Source organism: Syzygium oleosum, unplaced genomic scaffold (genome assembly GCF_021117445.2).
Source record: "Syzygium oleosum isolate NSW1041296 unplaced genomic scaffold, Sole_v2.1 Sole_v2.16, whole genome shotgun sequence".
NCBI lineage: Eukaryota > Viridiplantae > Streptophyta > Magnoliopsida > Myrtales > Myrtaceae > Syzygium > Syzygium oleosum.
In genome coordinates this window covers 4543840-4568608 of record NW_026607500.1, presented here as the reverse complement: position 1 = coordinate 4568608, position 24769 = coordinate 4543840, and the positions used below count along the sequence as shown (strand labels likewise).

At 41.5% G+C, this 24769-nt stretch overlaps 2 protein-coding genes across 2 annotated transcripts; both read right to left on the bottom strand.

The window, feature by feature from the left end:
• Positions 1-5930: 5930 nt before the first annotated feature.
• On the bottom strand, positions 5931-6599 carry LOC130140120 (uncharacterized). Its single transcript, XM_056318667.1, has 3 exons — positions 6419-6599; positions 6219-6346; positions 5931-6128 (listed from the first exon to the last, which is right to left on the bottom strand). The coding sequence occupies exons 1-3, from the start codon at positions 6597-6599 to the stop codon at positions 5931-5933; spliced, it is 507 nt and encodes a 168-aa protein (XP_056174642.1).
• A 16869-nt stretch (positions 6600-23468) lies between these two features.
• LOC115667685 (uncharacterized) lies at positions 23469-24540 on the bottom strand. Its single transcript, XM_056318666.1, has one exon. It carries the CDS (start codon positions 24507-24509, stop codon positions 23469-23471), a length of 1041 nt encoding a protein of 346 aa, XP_056174641.1. The 5' UTR covers positions 24510-24540.
• Between the last annotated feature and the right edge of the window lie 229 nt (positions 24541-24769).

Sequence of the window (24769 nt, the reverse complement as noted above, 5' to 3'; positions counted from 1 at the left end):
CTGAACAAATCACGAAAGAGATTCTTGAGGGTGAATGTGGACCACACATGAATGGACATCTCATAGCTCGAAAGATTATGAGGTTGGGATATTATTGGATGACAATGGAAACAGATTGCATCCAACATGTGAAATGTTATCATCAATATCAAGTTTATGGGGACAGAATCAATGCACCGCCAAATGAGCAACATCAAATGTCTGAGCCATAGCCATTTTCAATGTGAAGCATTGATATGATTGGTCCAATCAACCCCAAGGCCTCAAATGGGCACCGGTTTATCCTGGTTGCTATTGACTATTTCACCAAATGGATTGAAGCAAACTCCTACACGAATGTTACTGACAAGAATGTTGCAAGATTCATTAGGCGGGACATCATTGCTAGGTATGGAGTTCCAAAAGCAATAATTACGGACAATGGCTCAAATCTAAACAATAAGATTGTGGATAATTTACTCGAACACTTCTACATTCAACATCTGAACTCATCCCCATATCGTCCACAAATGAATAGAGCAGTTGAAGCGGCAAATAAGAATATCAAAAAGATATTGGCCAAGACAGCTGAAAATTATCGTGATTGGCACGAAAGGTTGCCGTATGCTCTGATGGCATACCGAACTTCAATTCGAACATCAACTAGAGCAATCCCGTTTTCCTTGGTTTATGGAATGGAAGCAGTGCTACCTGTTGAAGGAAAAATTCCTTCATTAAGGATATTATCCCAATTGAAGCTTTCAGAAGCTGAGTGGATTCAACAAAGATATGAACAACTCAACATGATCGATGAAAAGAGATTAAGAGCTATATGCCATGGGCAAGCCTATCAGAGAAGAGTGGCCAAATCCTTTAATCGAAAAGTGAAACCAAGGCATTTCAAAATAGAGGATTTAGTAGTGAAGAAAGTCATCCTCAATAATTTAGATCCTCGTGGCAAATTCACTCCAAATTATAAGGTCCATACATTGTCTAGAAAGTCCTTCCTGGAGAAGCATTGATTCTCGTAGATATGGCTGGAACAGAATTGGCCTATCCTATAAATACAGATGCTGTCAATATTTTCTACCCATGAAATGAAGACGAACATTCAAGAAGAGATTTGGGTCACTTTAGAACATGTGCATGTCTTGCATATCATGCATACCACGCATTTTATGAACATGTTTATCTGCTTTGCAGAAGAAAGCAAAAGGAGTCCAATCAGTCGATGGTTTCAGAATCCCTAACGAAGTTGTCAAATAATAGAGGGAAGTATCACTTCCAATTCAATTTTTCCGTTGATATTCCCTAATGTGCTTTTCTTTTTTTTTATCATCCCCAGGGAGATAAAGAAAAGGGAGCAACGAAAGAAGAATCCCTAGTGGAACCAAAGCAAAAACATGTAAATAAGAGGGATCTTGGTAAGTTGATCAGACAGGTATCCCTAAATCGTGAGTGCATATGTTAAAGAAGTTGCCTTTCTAAGAGAAAATCGAACTTCTTCTTCCCCAAGCGGAATGACACTAAGACTGAGCAAAACAAAACAGATTATTTTGAAAAGAAAATACCTCAGAAATATTTCAAATCAAAAGTTTTGAAACACGCTTTCTTTGAGAATGCATTAAATATCAAAATTCCCTAAAAGGGATAATTTGACAAAAGGCTTTGAAAAATTTCAAAGAAAAAGTTTGGATCAAATCGAATGGAAAGACCTTCAAATGATGAAAGGTAAGCCGTATCCAAACACGTCCCCTATACACTCAAAGTCAAAGTGAAGGAGTGAGTGAGAAAAAACTCATCCAAAGGAAATAGGTGATGTTCGCAATGATTACATGGATTGAAATGATGAAAGGCAGTCATTTCACTATCTCAAACACGTTTATCCCTTGCAAATCAAATTTGAGCCGAAACAATGGAGAAGTTTTTCCAAAACAACCCTGCTAAGAACCACCTCACATTAGGGCAAACTAGGAGGTTTGTGGTTGACAGCCATGGGAGAATAAGATCAAGAAAGATTTTATTGCATACTCTTGCATCAATCTTTCTGTGATAACTTCAGATGAAGTCATATGGAAGCTCAAGACATCCCAAGAGGAAGAAAAGCACTTCATTTCTTATACCCAAATACATTACCTTTGGCAAAGCCTAATTGAGCCTGAATATTCATTTCAGAATCCTAAATTGGTGATCATCTCTTCACACTAGAGCATGAGCATATGATCCACTTTAAATAGACAAGAAACAAAAAAGCATGACACATAGTCCTTAGAACTCAAACAGGTCAAAAGCTAAAAGATTAGAGGATGCAAAAGAATCAGGGCTATGAAAAAGCAGTGTGCCTGGTAAAAGCAAAGCCAAATGCCCAAGAAAAATGAGAAAGAAAAGAGGGTTCAAAAGAAAGCTCAAAATAAAAAAGGGTCATGACAAAACAAAGCCAAGATCATGAGAGATCGTAGATCACAACAAGTGAGTCTAAGCAAAAAAAAAAGATCGTAATGAACGTTTAGGAGACTCTGATGTTCATAAAAAGAAAGATCCCTAGTGAACAAAAGAGGAAAGGGGTGGTGATGCCAAGAAGATCACCAATTTCATAAAAATCCTGAATTCAAACAAATGAGCCTTTTTTGAGCTTACCAAATACAAACAATACAACCTCTCCCCAAAGACTCTTCAGATTGGGATGTTGAGAGTAGAAACATGACTTTATGACAAGAAGTCATCGCTCAAAGAAGTGTATGCAATAATATCCTGTCTTGTCCTTGAGGTTCTTAACTTGTAGATCCGAAGTCAGATATGATGAAATCCTTTTTCTTGGCCTCAAAATGCCTATCCTTTGAATAGCCATTGACGAAGCTAACATTACAGTCCTCCGAAAGACCTTATTAGATCAATTGGATTGTATACATTGCGAATATCTCCGAACACCTGAGGATTGGTTAAGAGAGATAAAATGGAGGGATATCAGACAATTCCCATTTCAATCAGATAAAGAAAAGACCAAGTTCATAGATTGAGACAAATCCTTTCTAATGAAGGTCTTCCAAATGATCATTTCAAGCATTTCTTGAAAGATTGCAAGCACTTTGTTCAAATAATTCCTTAAAAAGGAAATTTGATTGTCTGAAATGCATTAATACGAAGAATGTATGTTTCCGGACCATGTTTCAAAAGTTTTTAGTCAACTTAAAATCAAGTTTTCAAACAGTTTGTGGTAAGCTAAAAAAAACCACACTTCAAACAGTTTTTGATTAATTTCAAAACCACTTTTCAAAATAGTTTTTGATCAACTAAAAACCATACAAAGGTTAGTGAAACCTTAAAATCACATAACTCATGGTCAAGGCACTCATTGTTTGAAGCCTTCCCAAAGTCCTATTGACAAGGAGCCACTAGGCAAATTTCCAAAGACCTACTAGTGAGGAACCACTAGGCAAATTTTCAAAGTCCTACTGGCGAGGAGCCACTAGGCAAATTTTAAAGTCATAATGGTAAGGAACCACTAGGCAAATTTCCAAATCCTCAGGCGAGGAGCCTCAGGTGTTCATGGTTCGTGGGTGGGTTCATCCTTAAATCACGAAATCAGAATAATCATCATAATCATCACCGCCATCAATTCATACTCTTGGATAAGCAACAAAGAGACGCTCACAAACAGGTAAGTTTCTCTCCCTCAATCATTAAGAACCATTCAAAATGTGTTTTGAAAAGAAAAACCTTTGGATTAGATCACGAATTTCAAAAGCAAGTTCCCTAATCAGTTGTTGTGAAATTTCCATTTTGTCTTGTTCATTGAGTCAACTAAAAATTCAGGTGTCACCTTGTTTTTTGAGATCAACCTCTAATGAGCTCAATCTCAAAGAGGGACAACTGTTGACACCTGATTTTTAGCTTTTTTTATATTTTAAAAAAATCTCAAAATTAGGATTAGGAATCTTGGCCAAGCCTAGAAACCTATTTCTAAACCAAAAATAAATTTTTTAGCATTTTTTAAAATTTCTTTTAGTCAAAATAAGTGAGAAAATCAAGAAAAATAGCAAATGGAATCAGAAAATTCCATAAAAATAGTGATTAGTCTTATTTTAAATCCAATTTCATTAATGCATCATCAATTTTGAAAAATCTCATACGGGAATATGTTTTTCCTAAAATTGGGCAAAATTAAACTCAAATTGAACCAAAAATGCAATTAAATATTTTCTAGTCATTTTAAATTCATAGTGTCTTCACAACAAATGATTCTGGGACCTTGAAATACATAATGGTATGTCCAATTGCACAATTTGTCAAAACAATAAAAAATTCCCAAAATTCAATTGAAAATTCGGAATTTTGAGCCCAAATTGGGAATTGTGTCCAATTCGAAATTGTCGAACCATGAGACCATCATTTCTAGGGTTAATATGATGTGGGTAATTCAATTTCGGCACTAATTTTGCCTAATCAGGTCATTAAGGCATTGAATTGAATAAAACCCTACTAACCCGAGTATAAAATTTTGAAAATCTTGGACATGATTATGACAAAAATTGGGAAAAATCACATATTTGGGTTCAAAATGTGATGAGGAATTCAATTTTGCGGTTTAATTTTGAAAATGGGATCAAAATAGAGCGTAATTTGCGAATTTAGTCAAAACCGGGCTTTTCGGGTCGATCGGATCAACCCGACCCGACCCAGAAGCCCGTCTTCTTCGCCCGACTCACCCAAAACGTGCAATAAAACCAGAAATATCTTTGACCCCGCCACTTTACCGACTCAATCCGATCAATATAGCACGTGTTAAACTCCAATTCCAGAACCTGAGATTCGTTACAACCGATTTGGAGGTCGGTGATAACCAATTTTGGGCGGGAAATCGAGCTATAAAACGAAGAAAAACCGAAGGTGATGGACACAATGTGTTCGAGAAAATTCCTGAGAGGAAAAAGAGAGAGAAATAGGAAGAAAAAGCACGAAATCTAGAGAGAGAGAGAGAGAGAGTGGAGATCCCCAGATCAAGTGATCGGTGCCGGTCGATTGAACGGCGCCGGTGAATCGACCGTTTAGGGAGGATCTCCTCCTCGGGTGACTAGTGGCAAGCTGACCGTGAAGCTCTGAAACCGAGTTCCGGCCAGTTGATCCAGGACCTTCCCGGCAAAACCGAAGCCATCAACTTGGAGATCAAGTGTCAAGGAAGACTTCCACGGTGACCGATTAGCCCGAGGACAACATTTCAATCCCGGACGAAGCAGGTAAAGTTTGATCTTCATCATATTTTTCCAGAATTTCCAGACTAAATTTTAGCTCAAACTTGTGTGTTTCTTTGTGGTTTTCTTACGTTTGATGCTTAAAACATGTTCTAATCATCATGTGTGTTGTTTCGTTGCATTTGGGGTGTTAAACTTGCACAAACCGAGTCGGCCATGCATGAAAACCATTTCGCCAGAGCTCGAACAGTATCGCCGGAGCATCACCGTGGCCATAAGCCTGTCAAGTTAGCTTCCTTCAACCTTGTTTGATGCTTTGTTAGTAATTAGAATCGAGTTAGATGGCTAGGGCATTCTGTCACTCCCCGAACCCCATCGAGCTCGTGACATACCTCTATGGTCGAATATCGCGACGTCCCAGGATGTCGACGACCCCATACATCCAGATATAAAGCACCAGTGGAAGCAACCAAACACCCAGACAATATTTAGAAAAGGGTAATAGAGAGACTATACATTTGATACCAAATCAACATATACAACATACACCACTTACAAAACACATATTATTCACGTACACCGGGCTTCTAAAGTTTACACTACCGATATCAAAAAGGACCAGTAGTCTGGGTCTACTCTAACTCCAAAAATGGGACACTTCAAAGCATTTACACTACCCCTAATCTAACCCCTACGCCCTCTAGACGGCATCCACTCCGAGTCAGTCTCCTCGGAACCCGAATCTGACTCCCCCTGAGCCACCTACTCCTCAGAAGACTCAGAATCCGCCTCAATCTCTATCGGCTCATCATCAGAATCGTTTGGAACGTCAATCGGCAGCTCTTCCTCCGGTTCCTCCTCGGGCTCATCCTCTCGCTCATCTTCTGGCTCTTCTTCGGGTTCTTCTTCTGGTTCTTCCTCCGGCTCTTCCTCCTCGAGTTCTTCTTCCTCTGGCTCTTCCTCCTCTGGTTCATCTTCCAGTTCTTCCTCTTCTATGGGCTCCTCCTCGGGTACTTCTCCTATATCCACGTCCATCGGATCATATCCTACCTGTGACTCCTCCGGCTTCGGATCAGGCTCAGCCACTGAAGGTTCGGGTGCTGCAAGTACAGGCTGATGTCCTGACTGTGCAAGACTAGTGTCAAGGCTAGTCATCTCCCCATCAGGAGGAGGTATAGCTGACGGATCCCAATCTCCCACTCCGTCAAAAGGGACATCAAAACCTCGAACGGGACCGAACTCGTCCATACCATCCTGGAAACACCAGGCTGTATAGCTGTGAGCCTGCCACAGGGGTTGTCCTATATCTACCCAGACTACTGTAGTATGCTTAATCCAAGCCATATCATCTCCTACAAGATACTCTATAACTGCATGGTCGATGTGCATGGGTATACCAAAACGCTGAAGCGGTGGCGGCGGAGGATTCATGGTCCAGGCCGGGGTTCTGAAATGGTTTAGTTAAACAACCATGAGAACACGTCTCAGCAAGTAAACACTCTAAACTCCACCTAGGCTAACACGTACCTCCAGACAAGTCCGAACACCATATCACTCAATAAAAACACAACATGCACACAATTGCACTTTCTTGGGCTCTTAATGCGTACAATCTGCACGTTAGTCTCAATTACACAAATTCCAACCATATGCACATTCCAAATTAATTTCATGCCCAAAACACAAGTCGAACACATGGCATTTCCAATTCCGCATTTCACACACTCATTCATGCCTCACCACACTATTTTCATTAAACTTGCCAACGACCCGCGTAATTACACCTCAGGTCCACTTTCCATCTACGGTCCACATATGACCGTCTCATATTCACGACACTCCTTAGCCCGCATTACAGTACACACCTCAGGCTATGTCTCTTGCCCGCGTTACAGTACACGCCTCAGGCTCAACATCCTCCACCTACGGCACAACCCGCGTAAACGAACACGCCTCAAGTTGGCGGTCTTCCGGTAATACCGGGCATCATCCCGCGTTACCGTATACGCCTCAGGACGGATTCATTTCCCCACATTATAGTACACGCCTCAGGGATTATGCGACCAAGCGAGCACGTTAACACACCACATTTTATCTAGACCCCGCGTAAAAACGCCTTAGGGTATTTAATGGCCATGTAACATATCGGCACCCAATCTCATGCCAATTTCATACGACCAATTCGCACACGTCATCCAACATATGCAGGCTACCAGTAAGCCATGCCAACTCACACTTTTACCAATTCAATTCGTACGTGCACAATTTAACTCGAATTTTTGCATTTTAAGCCAAATTTCACCATTCACGGGCGTCGTACTCCTACCGACAACCCCAAACCAACAAGTACTATATCTTAATCACCAATATGCATCAATTCAGCCACATAATGAACAGTGATTCGGCCACCACTGAAAAATCACTATAACGGCATATTTAGGCCCGTTTTTCACGCAATAAGCCACAATAATCACTCGTAATCATTCCAATCACAAAATCAATCAATTCTAACTTCCAATCCACCTCAAAATCGTCACAATTTCATCCCAACAACTCATCCAAAGCAGTCCAACCATTTCTCTACGAATAACCCCTTAAACTTGCTAAAACGGGCCCGAACTAACCCAAAATTACCCGTTATCCTAGGCGAGGGTTAGGGTATCACTTACTTGTGATTCCATGCAAAATCAAGCCCTCAAAGGTGGCTGGACAGAGAGCAAGCAGCAGCGGCGGCGGTGGCCCACGAAAAGGGATACCGGCGACTCACCGGCACCCACGATCGGCGGCGATGGACTGCTGGTGTCTCGGTTGCTCTTGGCTGAAAAAGGGTGGCTGGTGATGGTGTTTTACGGTGGGAAAAGAGAGAGAGAGACGGTGAGGTGGTGGTGGCGAGGCCGCAGCATCGGGAACGACCGAGCGGCGGCTATCCGGCACGGTGGTTGAACGGCGGCGAAGGGTGTGGCCGGCTGGCCACTTCACGGTGGGAAGGGGAAGGCTCGGCCGAGAGAGGGGTGAGGGAGAGAGGTTGACAAGAGAGAGAGAGAGAATGAGAGGATGAGAGAGAGAAAATGAGAGAAATAGGCTAATGACACCAATAATTGGTGTCCATCCCCTATAAAATGACCATCCTACCCTCCTTTCTATTTTCCAATCAACGGCCATGATTAAACCTTATCTTGAGATCAACGGTCAAGATCAATCCTTACCAAAAATATCTAAGGGCAAAATTGGAATTTCACAAAATTTCCAAGAGTAAATTTGTCCAAAATTTTTTTTCCCTAAAGTTGGTGTGAAATGACCAAAATGCCCTTCTCACACAACATTTGGCCTTAACAAAGTCCTAGGGGCAAAATGGTCATTCTTCATTTCTTGCGAAAATTCAAATTTTCTGAAGAATCCGGACGAATCAGAGGCTGACCGCACTAATAACAACGTCGTCCAATTATCCTATCGTGACTTTCGAAATTTCCAATGCCCAAACTTGATCTCTAATTAATGACTAAATTTAAATAACGTAGCTTGAGCGTATCTCAAACTAACGTGTGGCTTTCGGGAAATTCGCATATTCGACCCGTGGTCGATACTGAATCAAACCACGTTTAAGTTCACTTGGGTCGTGACGACCTCGGTTGTCATATAATCACGAGGATCGATTGCTAATTCCGACGTGTGCGATCGTTTGGTATAGGTTTAGGGTCATTCGTCAACTTATCTCGTGGTCAAGCGGAATCACCCGCGATCCACTCGTATGACAGCGGCGAATTGATCCCTAACTATCCTTGGATCGGCCAAACAAAACATTAAAAAATTCAGAAAATTTTAAAAAAAAATTAATTCAAAAAATTCAAAAAATTTTAGAAAAATTCCAAAAAATCCGGAAAATCAAAAAATATTGTTTGGGCTTTGAAATTGGCTTTTCTTGCCCTATTGTATGATTAGTGTCATGTTTGATTACACGTTGCTTGGTTCACACACTTTGAATCGCGCGTTTAATTCAACCTCGTATGTAGTTGATCATACACGTTAGGTTCTTGTGTTGATTATTGCTCACCCTAGTTTGGTTAGGAATCGATTTTTGAAACTTCCGATTAGTGTGAACACGTTAGGTAGTAATTGAATAAGGTTAGGTACCGAAAGGGTACTAATTGGTCAATTAGTATAATCAAGTCCCTGTACCCATTGAATCTCTGGTTCGTAGAAGTGAAGCATTTCTCCCGTGCTTTACTTGGGTGTCTAATCGACCCACCAAAAATTGATTAGTGGCGACTCCGAAATAAAATTGATTTGCATGTTAATAACTTAAACCTAAGTCGCGAATTGGTATGGGCTTGAGAGAGCTCGAGCTAGGTTTAACTTAGTAATTCATTAGCCAAACCCCTTAGGCGGCGGGGCCGGTTCGGGGAGGTCGCGACAAAAGCAAAGCTAAGATCACGAGAGATCATAGATCACAATAAGTGAGAATGAGTAAAAGAAAAGATATCGTAATAAACGTTTAGGGGGCTCTGATGTTCATAAAAAGAAAGACCCCTAATAGACAAAAGAAAAAGGGGTAGTGATGCCAAGAAGATCACCAATTTCATAAAAACCCTCAATTCAAACAAATGAGCCTCTTTTGAGCTTACCTAATACCAACAATACAACCTCTCCTCAAAGACTCTTCAGATTGGGATGTTGAGAGTAGAAACATGATTTTATGACAAGAAGTCATCGCTCAAAGAAGTATATGCAATAATATCTTGTCTTGTCTTAGAGGTTCTTAACTTGTAGACCCAGAGTCAGATATGATGAAATCCTTTTTCTTGGCCTCAAAATGCCTATCCTTTGAATAGCCATTGACCAAGCCAACATTACAATCTTTTGAAAGACCTTATCGAATCAATTAGATTGTATACATTGCGAACATCTCCGAACAACAAGGATTGGTTAAGAGAGATAAAATTGAGGGATATCAGACAAGTCCCATTTCAATCAGATGAAAAAAAGACCAAGTTCATAGATTGAGACAAATCCTTTCTAATGAAGGTCTTCCAAATGATCATTTCAAACATTTCTTGAAAGATTGCAAGCACTTTGTTCAAATAATTTCTTGAAAAGGAAATTTGATTGTCTGAAATGCATTAATGCAAAGAATGCATGTTTCCAGATCAGGTTTCAAAAGTTTTTGGTCAACCAAAAATCAAGCTTTCAAACAGTTTGTGGTAAGCTAAAAAAAACCACGCTTCAAACAGTTTTGATTAATTTCAAAACCATTTTTTAAAAATAGTTTTTGATCAACTAAAAATCATACAAAGGTTAGTGAAACCTCAAAATCACATAACTCATGATCAAGGCACCCACTGTTTGAAGCCTTCTCAAAGTCCTACGAGTGAGGAACCACTAGGCAATTTTCAAAGTTCTATAAGCGAGGAGCCTCTAGGCAAATTTTCAAAGTCCTATAGGTGAGGAGCCCCTAGGCAATTTCCAAAGTCCTACAGGCGGCGAGGAGCCCCTAGGCAATTTCCAAAGTCCTACAGGCGAGGAACTCCTAGGCAATTTCCAAAGTCCTACAGGCGAGGAGCCCCTAGGCAAATTCCCAAAGTCCTATTAATGAGGAACCACTAGGCAAATTTCCAAAGTCCTACAAGATAGAAGCCCCTAGGAAATTTCCAAAGTCTTACAGGCGAGGAGCCCCTAGGCAATTTTCAAAGTCCTACAGGCGAAGAGCCACTAGGTAAATTCCCAAAGTCCTACTGGTGAGAAACCACTAGGCAAATTTCCAAAGTCCTACAGGCGAGGAGCCCCTAGGCAAATTTTCAAAGTCCTACAGGCGAGGAGCCCCTAGGCAAATTTTCAAAGTCCTACAGGCAAGGAGCCCCCAGGCAATTTCCAAAGTCTTACAGGCGAGGAGCCCCTAGACAAATTCCCAAAGTCCTACTTGTGAGGAGCACCTAGGCAATTTCCAAAGTCCTACAGGCGAGGAGCCCCTAGGCAATTTCCAAAGTCCTACAGGCGAGAAGCCCCTAGGCAAATTCCTAAAGTCCTACTGGTGAGGAACCACTAGGTAAATTTTCAAAGTCCTATAGGCGAGGAACCCCTAGGCAATTTCCAAAGTCCTATAGGCGAGGAGCCCCTAGGCAATTTCCAAAGTCCTACAGGCGAGGAGCCACTAGGCAAATTTCGAAAGTCCTACTGGCAAGGAGCCACTGGGCAAATTTTCAAAGACCTGCTAGCGAGGAGCCAAGAGCCACTTGGCAAATTTCTAAAGTCTTACTAGCGAGGAGCCACTAGGCAAATTTCTAAAGTCCTACTGGTGAGGAGCCACTAGGTAAATTTCCAAAGTCCTACTGATGAGGAGTCACTAGGCAAATTTTAAAGTCCTAATGGTGAGGAACCACTAGGTAAATTTCCAAATCCTCAGGCAAGGAGCCTCAGGTGTTCATGATTCGTAGATTCATCCTTAAACCACGGAATCAAAATAATCATCACCGCCATCAATTCATACTCTTGGATAAGCAATAAAGAGACGCTCACAAACAGGTAAGTTCTCTCCCTCAATCATTAAGAACCTTTCAAAATGTGTTCCGAAAAGAAAACCCTTTGGATTAGATCATGAATTTCAAAAGTAGGATCCCTAATCAGTTGTTGTGAAATTTCCATTTTGTCTTGTTCATTGAGTCAACTAAAATTTCAGGTGTCACCTTGTTTTTGAGATTAATCTCCAACGAGCTCAATTTCAAAGAGGGGCAGCTGTTGACACTTGATTTTTAGCTTTTTTCATATTTTCATTAAATCTTAAAATTAGGACTAGGAATCTTGGCCATGCCTAGAAACTTATTTCTAAACCAAAATTTTTTTTTAGCATTTTTTTAATTTCGTTTAGTCAAAATAAGTGAGAAAATCAAGAAAAATAGCAAATAGAATCAGAAAATTCCATAAAAATAGTCATTAGTATTCTTTTAAATCCAATTTCATTAATGTACCATCAATTTTGAAAAATATCAATCGAGATTATATTTTTCCTAAAATTGGGCAAAATTAAACCCGAATTGAACCAAAAATGCAATTAAATCTTTTCTAGTCATTTTTAAGTCATAGTGTCATCACAACAAATGATTCTGGGACCTTGAATTACATAATGGTCAATCCAATTGCACAGTTTGTCAAATAAATAAAAAAAAATTCCCAAAATTCAATTGAAAATTTGGAATTTTGAGCCTAACTTGGGAATCGTGTCCAATTCGAAATTGTCGAACCATGACACCATCATTTCTAGGGTTATTATGATGTGGGTAATTCAATTTTGGCACTAATTTTGCCTAATCAGGTCATTAAGGCATTGAATTGAATAAAACCCTACTAACCCGAGTATAAAATTTTGAAAATCTTGGACATGATTATGACAAAATTTGGGGAAAATCACATATTTGGGTTCAAAATGTGATGAGGAATTCAATTTTTGGGTTTAATTTTGAAAATTGGATCAAAATCGAGCTTAATTTGCGAATTTAGTCAAAATCGGGTGTCGCGACCTAAAATTCCTCTCAGGCTAATGGATTGTTAAGACTAAGCCTAACTCGGGCCCTCCCAAGCCCTACCAATTCGCAACTTAGGGTTTAAGTTTTTAACATGCAAAAGTTTTTATGCTCGGAGTCGCCACTAATCAATTTATGGTAGGTTGATTAGAAACCTAAATAAAACATAGGGAGATATGTTTTATTCCTATGAACCAGAGATTCTAAGCCCGGGGACTTGATTACGCTAGATTTGGTCTAACGCCCTTTCGGTACCTTTTCTTTTCAAAAATGTTTTGGCAGGCAGTTTGGATCCATTTCAACTTAGTTACTAACATGTGAGGTGTTCATGCGAGTGCGCAAACCACCAATTTAACACCCAGAAAGCATTAAATAAATTGCAAGTTTGGAAGAATTACTTACCTGGAAGCAACGTAAGCATCTGCATTGTTAGCTAGAAAATCACATTGACACCCTAATATGATTTCTAATTAACAAGCAATTCACTCAATTTCTTTTTTTTTGGGATTTTCACTTATTTAAATGAAATCTAGCCTATATGCAATGACATGCGATTAATGCAACCTAGCATGCAAACTATATGTCGTGCGACGACGTGACCTATTTCTAATGACAGGACGAATGATTATTTTTGGTATTTTTTCAATTTAAATTCGGAATAATAAAAGTGCCTAAATTAACATGCAAACTATGATGACTTAATCTACCCTAGCATGATTTCTTTTTAGGATTTTTGTTAAAATTCGAAATAATGAATTACTTAAATTAAGAATACAATCTATCCTAATCTATCCTAAAACAATTCATTCTTCTTTTCTTGGGATTTTCATGGAAATTCGAAATAATAAAATAACCTGAATAATCTATTAAGATTAGAATATTACTTAATTTAAACTAGGAAATAAATCATCTCAAGTCCTAATTTAAATTAAATAACTACTCTATCTTCTAGATATATTTAGGATTCCTAGACATGCAAAAACTCTAATTCAAATCTAATTAATATTTTTTGAATTTTCTGTTTATTTGAAAAAGGAAAGCAATTAAATAAACAAGGATAGCAACCACATTCAAAACGTCCACGGGATCCGCCATATTTGTTTCAAACTCGGATTAGGCACAAAAATCAAACTATCGGTCATATCTATAGGGTTATAGATATCGACGGAAAGCGGATAAAAATCATTATCGTACCCAAGTGGTTATGGATAGGATAATAATTTTCCGTATCACCGCGTATCGAACCTTAGGGATAAGGTCGGATAGTCGTCCAGATACGTTGCTAAATTAGGAAGTTTTCCTAATTTTGAATATTTAAAAATATTACGGATATATCGAACACTATCCTAAGATATCTAAATATCCACATGATATTCACGAAATATTCAAACACCCATATTAGGAAATTAAATATTCTGAAAATATCGGATAATGTTGAATTACCTAATTTGCAGATAATTCCCAAATTCAAATCGACTCGGGATCGAGTTTGCGGATCGGGATCGGACTCAGACGACGGGCGACGCGGCGTCGGCGCGGCGGCTCACGGTGGCGTCCGGCGACGGGCACGGTGGAGCGCGCGGTGGTGGCGTGAGGGAGATATGTTTACTTAAATTAAATAACTACTCTATCTTCTAGATATATTTAGGATTCCTAGACATGCAAAAACTCTAATTCAAATCTAATTAATATTTTTTGAATTTTCTGTTTATTTGAAAAAGGAAAGTAATTAAATAAACAAGGATAGCAACCACATTCAAAACGTCCACGGGATCCGCCATATTTGTTTCAAACTCGGATTAGGCACAAAAATCAAACTATCGGTCATATCTATAGGGTTATAGATATCGACGGAAAGCCGATTATTCAAATTTGGAAAGCGGATAAAAATCATTATCGTACCCAAGTGGTTATGGATAGGATAATAATTTTCCGTATCGCCGCGTATCGAACCTTAGGGATAAGGTCGGATAGTCGTCCAGATACGTTGCTAAATTAGGAAGTTTTCCTAATTTTGAATATTTAAAAATATTACGGATATATCGAACATTATCCTAAGATATCTAAATATCCACATGATATTCACGAAATATTCAAACACCCATATTAGGAAATTAAATATTCTGAAAATATCGGATAATGTTGAATTACCTAATTTGCAGATAATTCCCAAATTCAAATCGACTCGGGATCGAGTTTGCGGATCAGGATCGGACTCGGACGACGGGCGATGCGGCGTCGGCGCGGCGGCTCACGGTGGAGTCCGGCGACGGGCGCGGTGGAGCGTGCGGTGGTGGCGTGAGGGGATCGTTGCAGCAAAGTCTCGGAACACGTGAAGAATGAGCACCGGAGGAGTGAAAGAACCTCCATTGATCAAGACTCGTTTACCGCAGGGAGCATCGTCAATATTGGTGTCCCCATGTCGCAGAACAAGAAGATGAATCTTAGACAATATCTTGTTTGCTCTTCACTTGCTTTACTCAATCTTCACTTCCCGTTTGCTCTTCAAGACTACACCACCACATTGCTTCTTTTGTATATTCTCATTGTCTTTAGAGAGTCCCTGTGCAACTCTCCTCCTTCTCCCCAATTTGTAGACGTGAATTCTACGTGAGACTTCCGTGGACTGACGTTGGAGTGGTCAACGTGGGCATGGCAGTGTTGACTTCGGGGCAGAAGTGATTCACAGCCAGAAGTATGGCTATGAGCAGGGGCAAGCGGCGGTGGTTGACGCAGCAGACGGAGATGATGCGACGTCGGGCGTGCGGCGGCGCGGGGAATAGAATCATGAGGCAGCAGCGGCGCGGTGAGATGGTGCGGCGGGGCTCCGGGCGGCGACGTGCGGCGGCGCGGGGAGCGGCGCTCTCTCTCTCTTCTTCTTCTTCTTCTTTTTTCTTCTCTCACTTTTTCTCTCTGAAAATTCTGATCTGAAAAACTGTGTCCGAAATTGTGTGTCCTCCCTAAAATCCTGACCTAATGATGTATATATAACACTAATCTAAGTCAATTAGATGGGCTCTCTAGTCCTAATGGGCTTAGGCTTGGGCTTAGATTTTCATTTAATTTAAATGGGCTGAATTAATTAAGGATAATGGGCTGAATTAAGCTCAAATTAAAACAACCGAGCCCGTTTGAGTTGTAATTCCCGGCCCTTGCCTTCCGAGCGAGCCGAGTCTCGTTCGATGAAATTTTAAGCTCATTCGCCACTGCCAATCTGATGCAAAAAAATGCAATTAAATTAAATGGACCTAAACTATATGTTTATGCAATTTAAATATTTTTGTTTGGGGGTTAAAAATTTAATCCCTAATTTTCTATGCAAATTACACTAAATGATACGCAAAAATTTAGGTGTCAACAGCCGCCCCTCTTTGAAGGTGAGCTCGTAGAGGTTGCATTCAAAGACTAAATGATACCTAAATTTCAACCATGCAAATGCAATGAATGTTGTTTTTGTCGGGATTATGAGTCCCATTTTAAAATGCATTAAGAAATGATGTATGCTAACACGAGTGGAAAACATACCTGGAATTACTTACCTGACAGGAGTGAGATAGCGCAATTCGAGGCACGACTCGGACTTTGTATGTTGTTTGGCAAATGTCTGGGCTCATTTCCATAGGTATTGCCTGATATACGTTGATGAACTTCGGTGATCTGCAGTTAAGTCAAAACACACGAAGAAAGCTCGACGTATCCAATCATCATCTGGATTCGTGAGAACAGTTCCGATCTTTACCAACTACCTATACATCTCCATAGGTGTTTGCAAAGATTTGGCCGCTTCACTTATACCTGCTCATAAGTGAATTGCGGGGAGAACTTTTGAAGTCAAGAGGATATTCCGACCTTTACATATACCTGCTCATATGCAAAGATTTGGCCGCCTCACTTATACCTGCTCATAAGCGAGTAGCGGGGGAACACCTGGGGTTGAAAGAATATTCCGACCTTTACATATACCTGCTCATATGCAAGGATTTGGTCACTTCACCTATACCTGCTCATAGGCGAGTAGCGGGGGAATACTTGAGATTTGGGGAGAATTCCGACCTTTACATATACCTGCTCATATGCAAAGATTTGGCCGCCTCACCTATACCTGCTCATAGGTGAGTAACGGGGGAATCTTCTCGAGATTGTATGAAAATCTGTGATTTGGTGAACAAAGGGGCTAGCCCAAGTGTTCAAGGGTTCCTTGACAAAGTACCTAGATATCATCAGAGGTACCTGAAAAAGCTTGATCAATAGACACCTAAACATCATCAAAGGCATCTAGAGATCGCAAAAATGATCAAATGTGGGTCCTGACGATTGCTCGAACAGGTTAGGGACACCTAGATAGTCATAGACATCCTAGGGATAGAGATATACGTACCTGGCGATATCTCCAACTCTGAAGGTGTGTCTCCTGTTAGACACGGATTTAAGTAACATGTAATATGCATTCGTACACTGTCAAGAACACATATACACATGCACTATGATTTTCAACTGATTTTCATGCACGATGGTTTTGTCAAATCGGTATTACAAACTCCGCTGGGGAACAATCATGACAAGACAATCCGAACTTACAAGTGGGTGTCTTGAAAATGCCGAATGAGGGACTTCCGATCTAAAAGGGCTTTCTCTCATTCTCATTGAAAAAGGCTGATTTATGAGAATCACTCCATCTCACCTTCATCATGTGGACAAGGGTCCGAGTATTCTCGCAAGCTGTACGACCTTACCAATCTGAGAGGTCTTTGTCAGGACCGTAACATGGGCTTGGTCAATGGCTTAGCAAAAGGGACTCTTTGAGTCAAGGCTATTGAAAGAACATACTCCACAATCGTCTCCGGGTTTACAAGTCAAGAACCCTGCAAAACGAGATAGAAATGGACTTGCTCGCACTTCTTCGAGCTAAGCTTATAAACATCTGAATCCTTCGTTAGTTCAAGTGCCCTAATCTGAAGAAACTTTACAAGGGACGTAACGTAGGCTAGGCTCATGAGTTGAGAAATGAATAGATCATTAGGCTCAAAATGTGTATAATTGGGGTGAATAAGTTGGTGATCATCTTGGCATTGTCACCGGTCTTGTTGTTCATTCTTGGGAGTTGTCTTTTCAGCGAATGCTTCATTGGGCTTGAATTCACCACTTCTTTAAATTTGTAGGACTATGACTATCCCACTGGGGATGATTTTGATACACTTATCTTTCATCCTTGGGTATTGGTCTTGCTTTTACCAGGTACACTGCTCTTTCTTGCCCACTGAACTCTTTTTTTTTTTTTACACTTGACATACGCTGTTTACAATGCATATGTTAGCCAACTATACTCTGACTGAATGATTCAGCATTAGACTTCCAGGGGTAATTGCCTTCGATTGACATTCTGAATATGCTGCTCGGCGGTGACAACTTTTACCTTGCCCCAATGTGGGGGATGATCACCAACTGGTTTTAAGAAACGAATTTGCAGGCTCAATTGGGCTTAGCAAAGAATAAAGTGTGTATAGGATAGAGAAAGAAATGCTCTTCGTCATCCTAAGGCACTTGAATTTCGTGTGAATTCATCTGAAAAAAGCAACACTCGAAGATTGATGCAAGTGAGAGCAAGAAAATTTCTACTCATTTTTCACCTTATAATGCTGACTTACCTCCAGTTTGCCCCAATGTGGGATAATTCTTGACAGGGGTAATTTGAAAGAATTTCTCCAAGTGTTTAGGCTCAAAGTGGCAAAATAATGGATAACCTGTAGTGTTTGGGATAGAGAAATGAACCGCCTCTCGTCATTTCGGTTGCCGTACCTTTTGCGAGATAACCCTTTACCTTACAGACATGAAATTTTTCCGCTCAACTCACTGGGGATTAGTGCATGGGACTATGTATAGGATAGGGCTTGCCTTCCATCATCCCGATGTACCTCATTCGACACATTCAAGTCATTCCACATGAGTTATCAGATTGTCTAAATAGACTTCTCCTTTGAAGTCAATGATACTGATCGACAAAATAACCATGCAGAAATTAAAGCCAATGCAAACATCTTAACTTGAAATTGGTTGAAACCATTTATTCATCAGTGAAATGTTTGCAATTCAAAGGTATAAAGCCAAACACTTGAAAACTTTTGCCGCAAAAATGTTTGATCTTATCAGGGATAATACGTCTTCACAGCATCAGAATTAACAGGCGTGGAAAACTCATGACCGTCCATTTCTACGAGAATCAGGGCACTCCTGGGGAGCACCTTTTTAACCACGTATGGACCGATGTAGTTTGGGGCGAATTTGCCCCCAGGAACAGGAAAAACTGGCAGTATCTTCCTTAGGACTAGATCATTTACCTCGAAGTGTCTTTGACGCACTTTTTGGTTGAAAGACTTACCTACTCATGCGGCAACTGGATCGGGGCGTTTTGTCTCACTCTCAGGGGGATTTGCCCCTCTCTGCACTTTTCTGGGTTCTCCAGAATCACTCAGGTTAATAGTGATAGTTTGGTCTGATGTGAGGACTTTGGGCCTTTCATGCCGCTCTAGATCGCGCTGAATATCTGAGGAATCGTCAAGTTCGTCGGTGTCATTGGGATCAAGCTCGGCTGCACATGATTCATCAGATTAGACCGTTTTCATACCTTCACGTGTCACAAGATTCCCCTGAAACATAAAGTAAGGGATTCAGAAGGACAAACAGGAGTAAACCTTGCATTTTTTCTAAATTATTATTATTTTTTTTTTGAAATTCTTTTCAAAAATATTTTAACACGAAGGAACATGAAGAAGCCCAGGCCTCAGAATTCTCCTTGGACTATATTTTCTTTTATCGGTTGGATATCATCACCGGGCTGGTTTGATGTACCTCAACATGTCCTCAAAACGAAAATAACTTGTAATTTCATTGATTATTTCAAAATGAATTACATTTATTGAATGAAAATTGCAACAATCAAATCCTAGAAATGAAAATGGAAAGCAGCGCCCGAAACGGGGCAAGTCCTAAAAAGCAGTAAAAATTCCCACGCAGGGGAGTGTGCGAAAAAGTAAAAGTTTTACTCTTGTGGGCCTGTGCCCATTCCCTCTAACGGTTCTTCTTCGATAGCTCCAACGAAGAAATCATCAAACAGGGTAGTGATTCCATCCATTGCATCATCAGAATCTTCTGTCATTAGAGGTGTTGGATCATCCATACCTCCCCATCCATCCGGGACAATGTCACAGGGGTTAACATAGAAGCTCGGGGGCGCCGAGTATTTCACATAAAAATCGAACTTGCCGCTCGGTTGCCCCAAAGTGTCGATCACCTCTTTCTCTTCATGCATCATTCTTGCAGGGCCCGGAAATGTGGTGCGGATATGTGGAAGCAACCTACCATGCCCAAGCTCTCCATTGTTGTGGGTAATTCCATTCGGCTCTTCTTCGGATCGCTGTCTATTATATCCATCTCCTCGACCTCGACCTCGGCCGCGTCCACGTTCATGTCCACGTCCCCCATTATTTGGCCCGCTTGACCCCTGGTATCCCAACCCAGTAGTGTGGGGCCTTCGAGAGACTTCCACCGGTTGGCGGATACCTTGACCATTCCTACCAAGACCTTCACCCGGAATAAAGCCATGGGACACCATTACTCTTCCAACCATGACTGCAGCATTTGACACCTCAGGAATGGGCGGTGATGATCCTCTCGATGCATGTATGGTTGATACGAGCTCGAGCGACTGATAGCTTGATTCTATTTTGCAATCCGGCTCAACATAGGGGATAGCCGTTGCGTGGTAGATTGGGTGCTCCTCTTCACCGTGGACTGTGACTAATTTTCTCTCCACAACGAACTTCACCCTCTGATGTAGACTGGATGGCACAGCTCCCGCAGTATGAATCCATGGACGACCCAACAGAAAATTAAATGCAGTGGGAATGTCCATAACTTGAAATAGGATGTTGAACATCGTTGGTCCTATCTGTATGTCAAGGTGGATTTCTCCCATTACTTCTTTCTTCGTTCCATCAAAGGCTCGCACAGAGGTCTTTGCAGAATTTATCCTAGAAAAGTCTATCTTGAGGCGGTGTAAAGTCGCCAAAGGACAGATATTCAAGGCTGATCCGTTATCAATGAGTACCCGGGCTACATGCGAGGCCTTATATTTGACAGAAATGTAAAGTGCCTTGGTATGCCCCCTCCCTTCCAGAGGAAACTCTTCATCTGAAAAGGCTATGAGGTCCTTGAGGAGTATAGAACCGACAAATTCCTTCAATTTATCATGATCGATCGTTTCTGGCACGTGGACTTCACTTAACACCTTCATTAGGGCCTTCTGATGCTTGACAGATGTCTGGAGTAGTTCAAGGAGAGAGATTTGCGCGGGCATCTTGCGCAATTGTTCAACTATGTTGTATTCGCTAGCCTTAATCACAGCTAGAAACTCTTTGGCTTCTTCATTAGTAACAGGTTTTGCAGGTTGGGCATTAGCTTGGCTTTAGGTACGCCCAGATCTGGTAACCAGGTCGACATCGAGGCTGTAAGACCAAGGGACCGCCTTATTATCACTGTACTCATGTGGTTGAGGTATCTCGATCACTATCCCTTCATCAGCTGTAGGCGTGCTTACTACAATCTCTTCATCATCGGACGCGTCTTCGAGCGGAGGCATGTCTTCAAGCAAAGGGTTGAACTTGTCCTTCCCGGTGTTCAATGTAGCAAACTCTTTTTCCCAATTAATAACCACTTCAGAAATAGTGGAAACAATGCCAGTGTGGTCAGCATAAACAATCATCCCAGCTTCTACCATCCTTGAGATTCTTTCTCTCATGACAGCCAGGGGAAGGGTCTCGTTACTCGGGTAATAACCGGCTTTCACCAACTCGCCATAGACGTCCGTAGTATACACCTTGACGTTCTTAATTCGACCAGCATCGAGGCTAAAAATGGCATTCACATTGCCCGCGTGATCGGGGAGTGGGTTATTCTGAACATTCGGCTTAGCGGGTTGGAATGAGAAAGCCCTCGTGTCCAGGAGGTTCTGGATTCGATGCTTGAGGACATAGTAATCATCGGTTGAGTGTCCCAGCTCACCCATGTGATAATCACATTTCTTTGACGGGTCGAAGTTATAGAACCGCTCAGGATTGGGCCGCTTTGGCTCAGTAGTAAGCAAGCCTTTCTTCTGAAGTACTGCCAATACTTGAGACAACGACCCGGGGAGGGAGGTGAATTGCCTCTTGTTGTTCCTCCTTTGAAAAGGTTGATGACCCGAGTTTTGTTGCTGAGCTTCCGCTACTTGAATTGCTGGGGCGGAGTTAGTATTCCGCCGGCTCGGTTGGTTATAAGCCACATTCACTTCAGCTGCCGGTTCTTTCTCTTTTCTCGCACCAAATCTTCTGGTCGAGGAAGACGGCTCGACAAACCATCCATCTTTCAGCCCTATCTCAATCTGTTCGCCTATGGGGATGAGTTGGTTGAAGTTGTCAGGCGGAATGGCAACCATCCGATTATGGTATTCGAATGGGAGAGTTTTTACAAACATCCTCTTCAACTCACTGTCTATGGGTTCTGGGACAACCTGAGCAGCTAAATTCCTCCATCTGATAGCATAGTCTTTGAACGACTCAGTTTTTTTCATCTGAGCATGTTCGAGATCATCACGGATAGGAATGATGTCCATTATGAATCTGTACTGCTTTAAGAATGCTTCACTGGCTTCTTTCCAAGTTTTGAGGCCATTTATCTTCTTCATGAGATACCAGTTCAAAGCAGGACCCGTCAAACTTGCTTGAAAGGCATGGATCATCAGGAGTTCATTGTCAACATACGAAGTCATCTGTACGTGATAGAGCTGCAGGTGGGCTTTTGGACATGTGGTGCCATTGTACTTGTCAAAATCTGGCATTTTGAACTTCTTTGGGATTTTGATCTGTGAGTACAGGGACAGATCGATCGAAGGTGAATCCTGCGAACCTTCCAGCTGCTTCACTCTTTCTTCAAGCTTGTTGAATCGTTCGTCAGGTTTGTCTTTGTTGTCGATAATCTGGACGGGGTCATCTTCTAAATCAGGAATATCGTCATCTCCGTCAACATCGACACTTTTTCTAACTTTCTGCTTTGGGACTGATGTTTCGAGGGATGCCGGAACAGGGGATCGACCGAAGAGCTTTGATCTCAGCGGACATTTGTTGCATCGCGATGACAAGTTGCTTCATCTGGTCTTCCATACCAACAACACGCTCTTGCAAGTCGGTTTGATCGGCCATTCTGGCTCTCGACCGTGTATGAATGGGCGATCGTGATCGGTCCGTAGTTACCTAATTTCGGAATGAAACAGGCATACATAAGTGCCAAGCAAAATCATACGCCGATCCATGACATTGGTCTAAACGCTTTGAATTGAAAAGACCCATTTATTGAAATGGTGAAAATTTTTACACCAATTAATGACTTAAAATTGAACTGAATATAAAGACAAATGACTCAATTCCTAAACAAATTTAAAAACTGAAACTGAAATGAGAAAAGAACTTCGAGCTTATTATTTAGCTTGATCTATAGACATATGGGAGGCGACTTCCTTCTTCAATTGCTCATAAGCTCGAGCTATCTTGGCTGCCTTTTCTTCAGCTTCTTCGGCCTTCCTTTTGAGGCGATTGTTCTTTGAGCGATTGGCGGACTTAAGACGCACCTTGGGTATCTTCGGGAGCAAATCCTGTGGGATTCTGTGCCGTCGAATGTACTGGGTCGTCGCGAAATAGGACTTCTGCTCTCCCTTTAGTTCTCCTTCGGGCCGAGCTATTTTTAACACACGGCACTTCTTTCACATCTTATTGAGCTGAGCTACGGTCCCTTCGTGGTTTTTATCATCATCGGCAAAGTCGACCCGGAGGAGTTCCGGTTGTAACGCCGGAGGGAGTCCCTGGAGAATTTGGTACTGTCGGGACACTCTGGCAGGGTAGTACTCGATTGCGCCAGTGAAGCCCAAAAGTGGCACCGGTCCAACACCATTACACGTAAGCCGAGCTTCCTCGACCTTGAACCAATTAGCATGCCAATAGAAACCTTGGGGTCTAGCGTTTTTCATGAAAATGATCCATTCGGAATAATGATAATCAGGTGTATTTCCTTGTTTTTCTTTATAGCTTAAAATGGGATGGCTAGAATCACTAAGCTCGGATATTGTGAGTAAATCGCCACACCCTTTTATGTGAGACAAAAACCAAATTTGCAAAAGTTCGAGGGGGGCATGAAACGTTTTGTCAACATGTTGCTTAAATTTAATGAGGGAAATGAAAGTCTCGACTAAAATGGTGTTGCCAAAATTCTTTTCAAGACAGACTTGTTGGACCAACCATGCGATTGACGGACTACATGCATTCTTACAGTGAGGAAAAATCATGAACCCGAAAAATGCTAACAAAAAGATTTTGCCCTTTTGAAAAGATGTGGCTTTTTCAAAACACTGACTTAGGAATGAAAAAGGACATGTGCCGCGATTTGCTTTTAAAACTTTTCCCAATTCATCTTTTCCAACATTCAAAAATTCAGCCAACATTAAAGTAGAATCAATTCCCAAAGGTGGTGTGACTAACTCCGACTCCAATGGTTTTCCAATGAGCACGCTATATTCTTCCAACGTCGGGGTGAGCTCGTGCTTACCGAATATAAAGGTAGAGGTCTCGGGACACCAGAAGTGCGCTAATGCTCGAACGAGGCCGGTACGGACTTTGACCTCCAGTAGGGGGAGCAGCCTCCCGATGTGGCCCTCAACTAGCTTGCGGTTGGTCGGACTAAGTAGATTCCACCAGGCACGGAGCTCGTCCTTAGGAGCATCAAGAATCCGGATGTCTGCCCCTCCCATAGTATATAGACCAAGACTCACGACCGACCTAATGTCATGGACCGACCAAAGAAAATACGGAACATAGATAAATTGCGAAATAAAGGTTCAGAAAAGTTACTTTACCCGATAGGACCATGACAATCACATAGACATGCGCATGAAATGTGAGGTTCGATTTCTATCTAGACTCTAGCTTGCAAAATGGAGACGCGAGGATTACCGGGCTAAACCAGTCATGGTTGTGGTTAGGCCGGGGTTCCCCTTACTCCGGCTTAGTC

Bases quoted from the DNA above. Each gene is read 5' to 3' on its own strand.
- LOC130140120 (XM_056318667.1), bottom strand. From the start codon at position 6,599: ATGAATCCTCCGCCGCCACCGCTTCAGCGTTTTGGTATACCCATGCAC. The intron at 6,347-6,418 runs GTATGGACGAGT...GGGATCCGTCAG, and splicing joins AGCCTGGTGTTTCCAGGATG to CTATACCTCCTCCTGATGGG. The intron at 6,129-6,218 runs GTAGGATATGAT...GAACCAGAGGAG, and splicing joins CGAAGCCGGAGGAGTCACAG to GAAGAGCCAGAGGAAGAAGA.
- LOC115667685 (XM_056318666.1), bottom strand. From the start codon at position 24,509: ATGGGAGGGGCAGACATCCGGATTCTTGATGCTCCTAAGGACGAGCTC.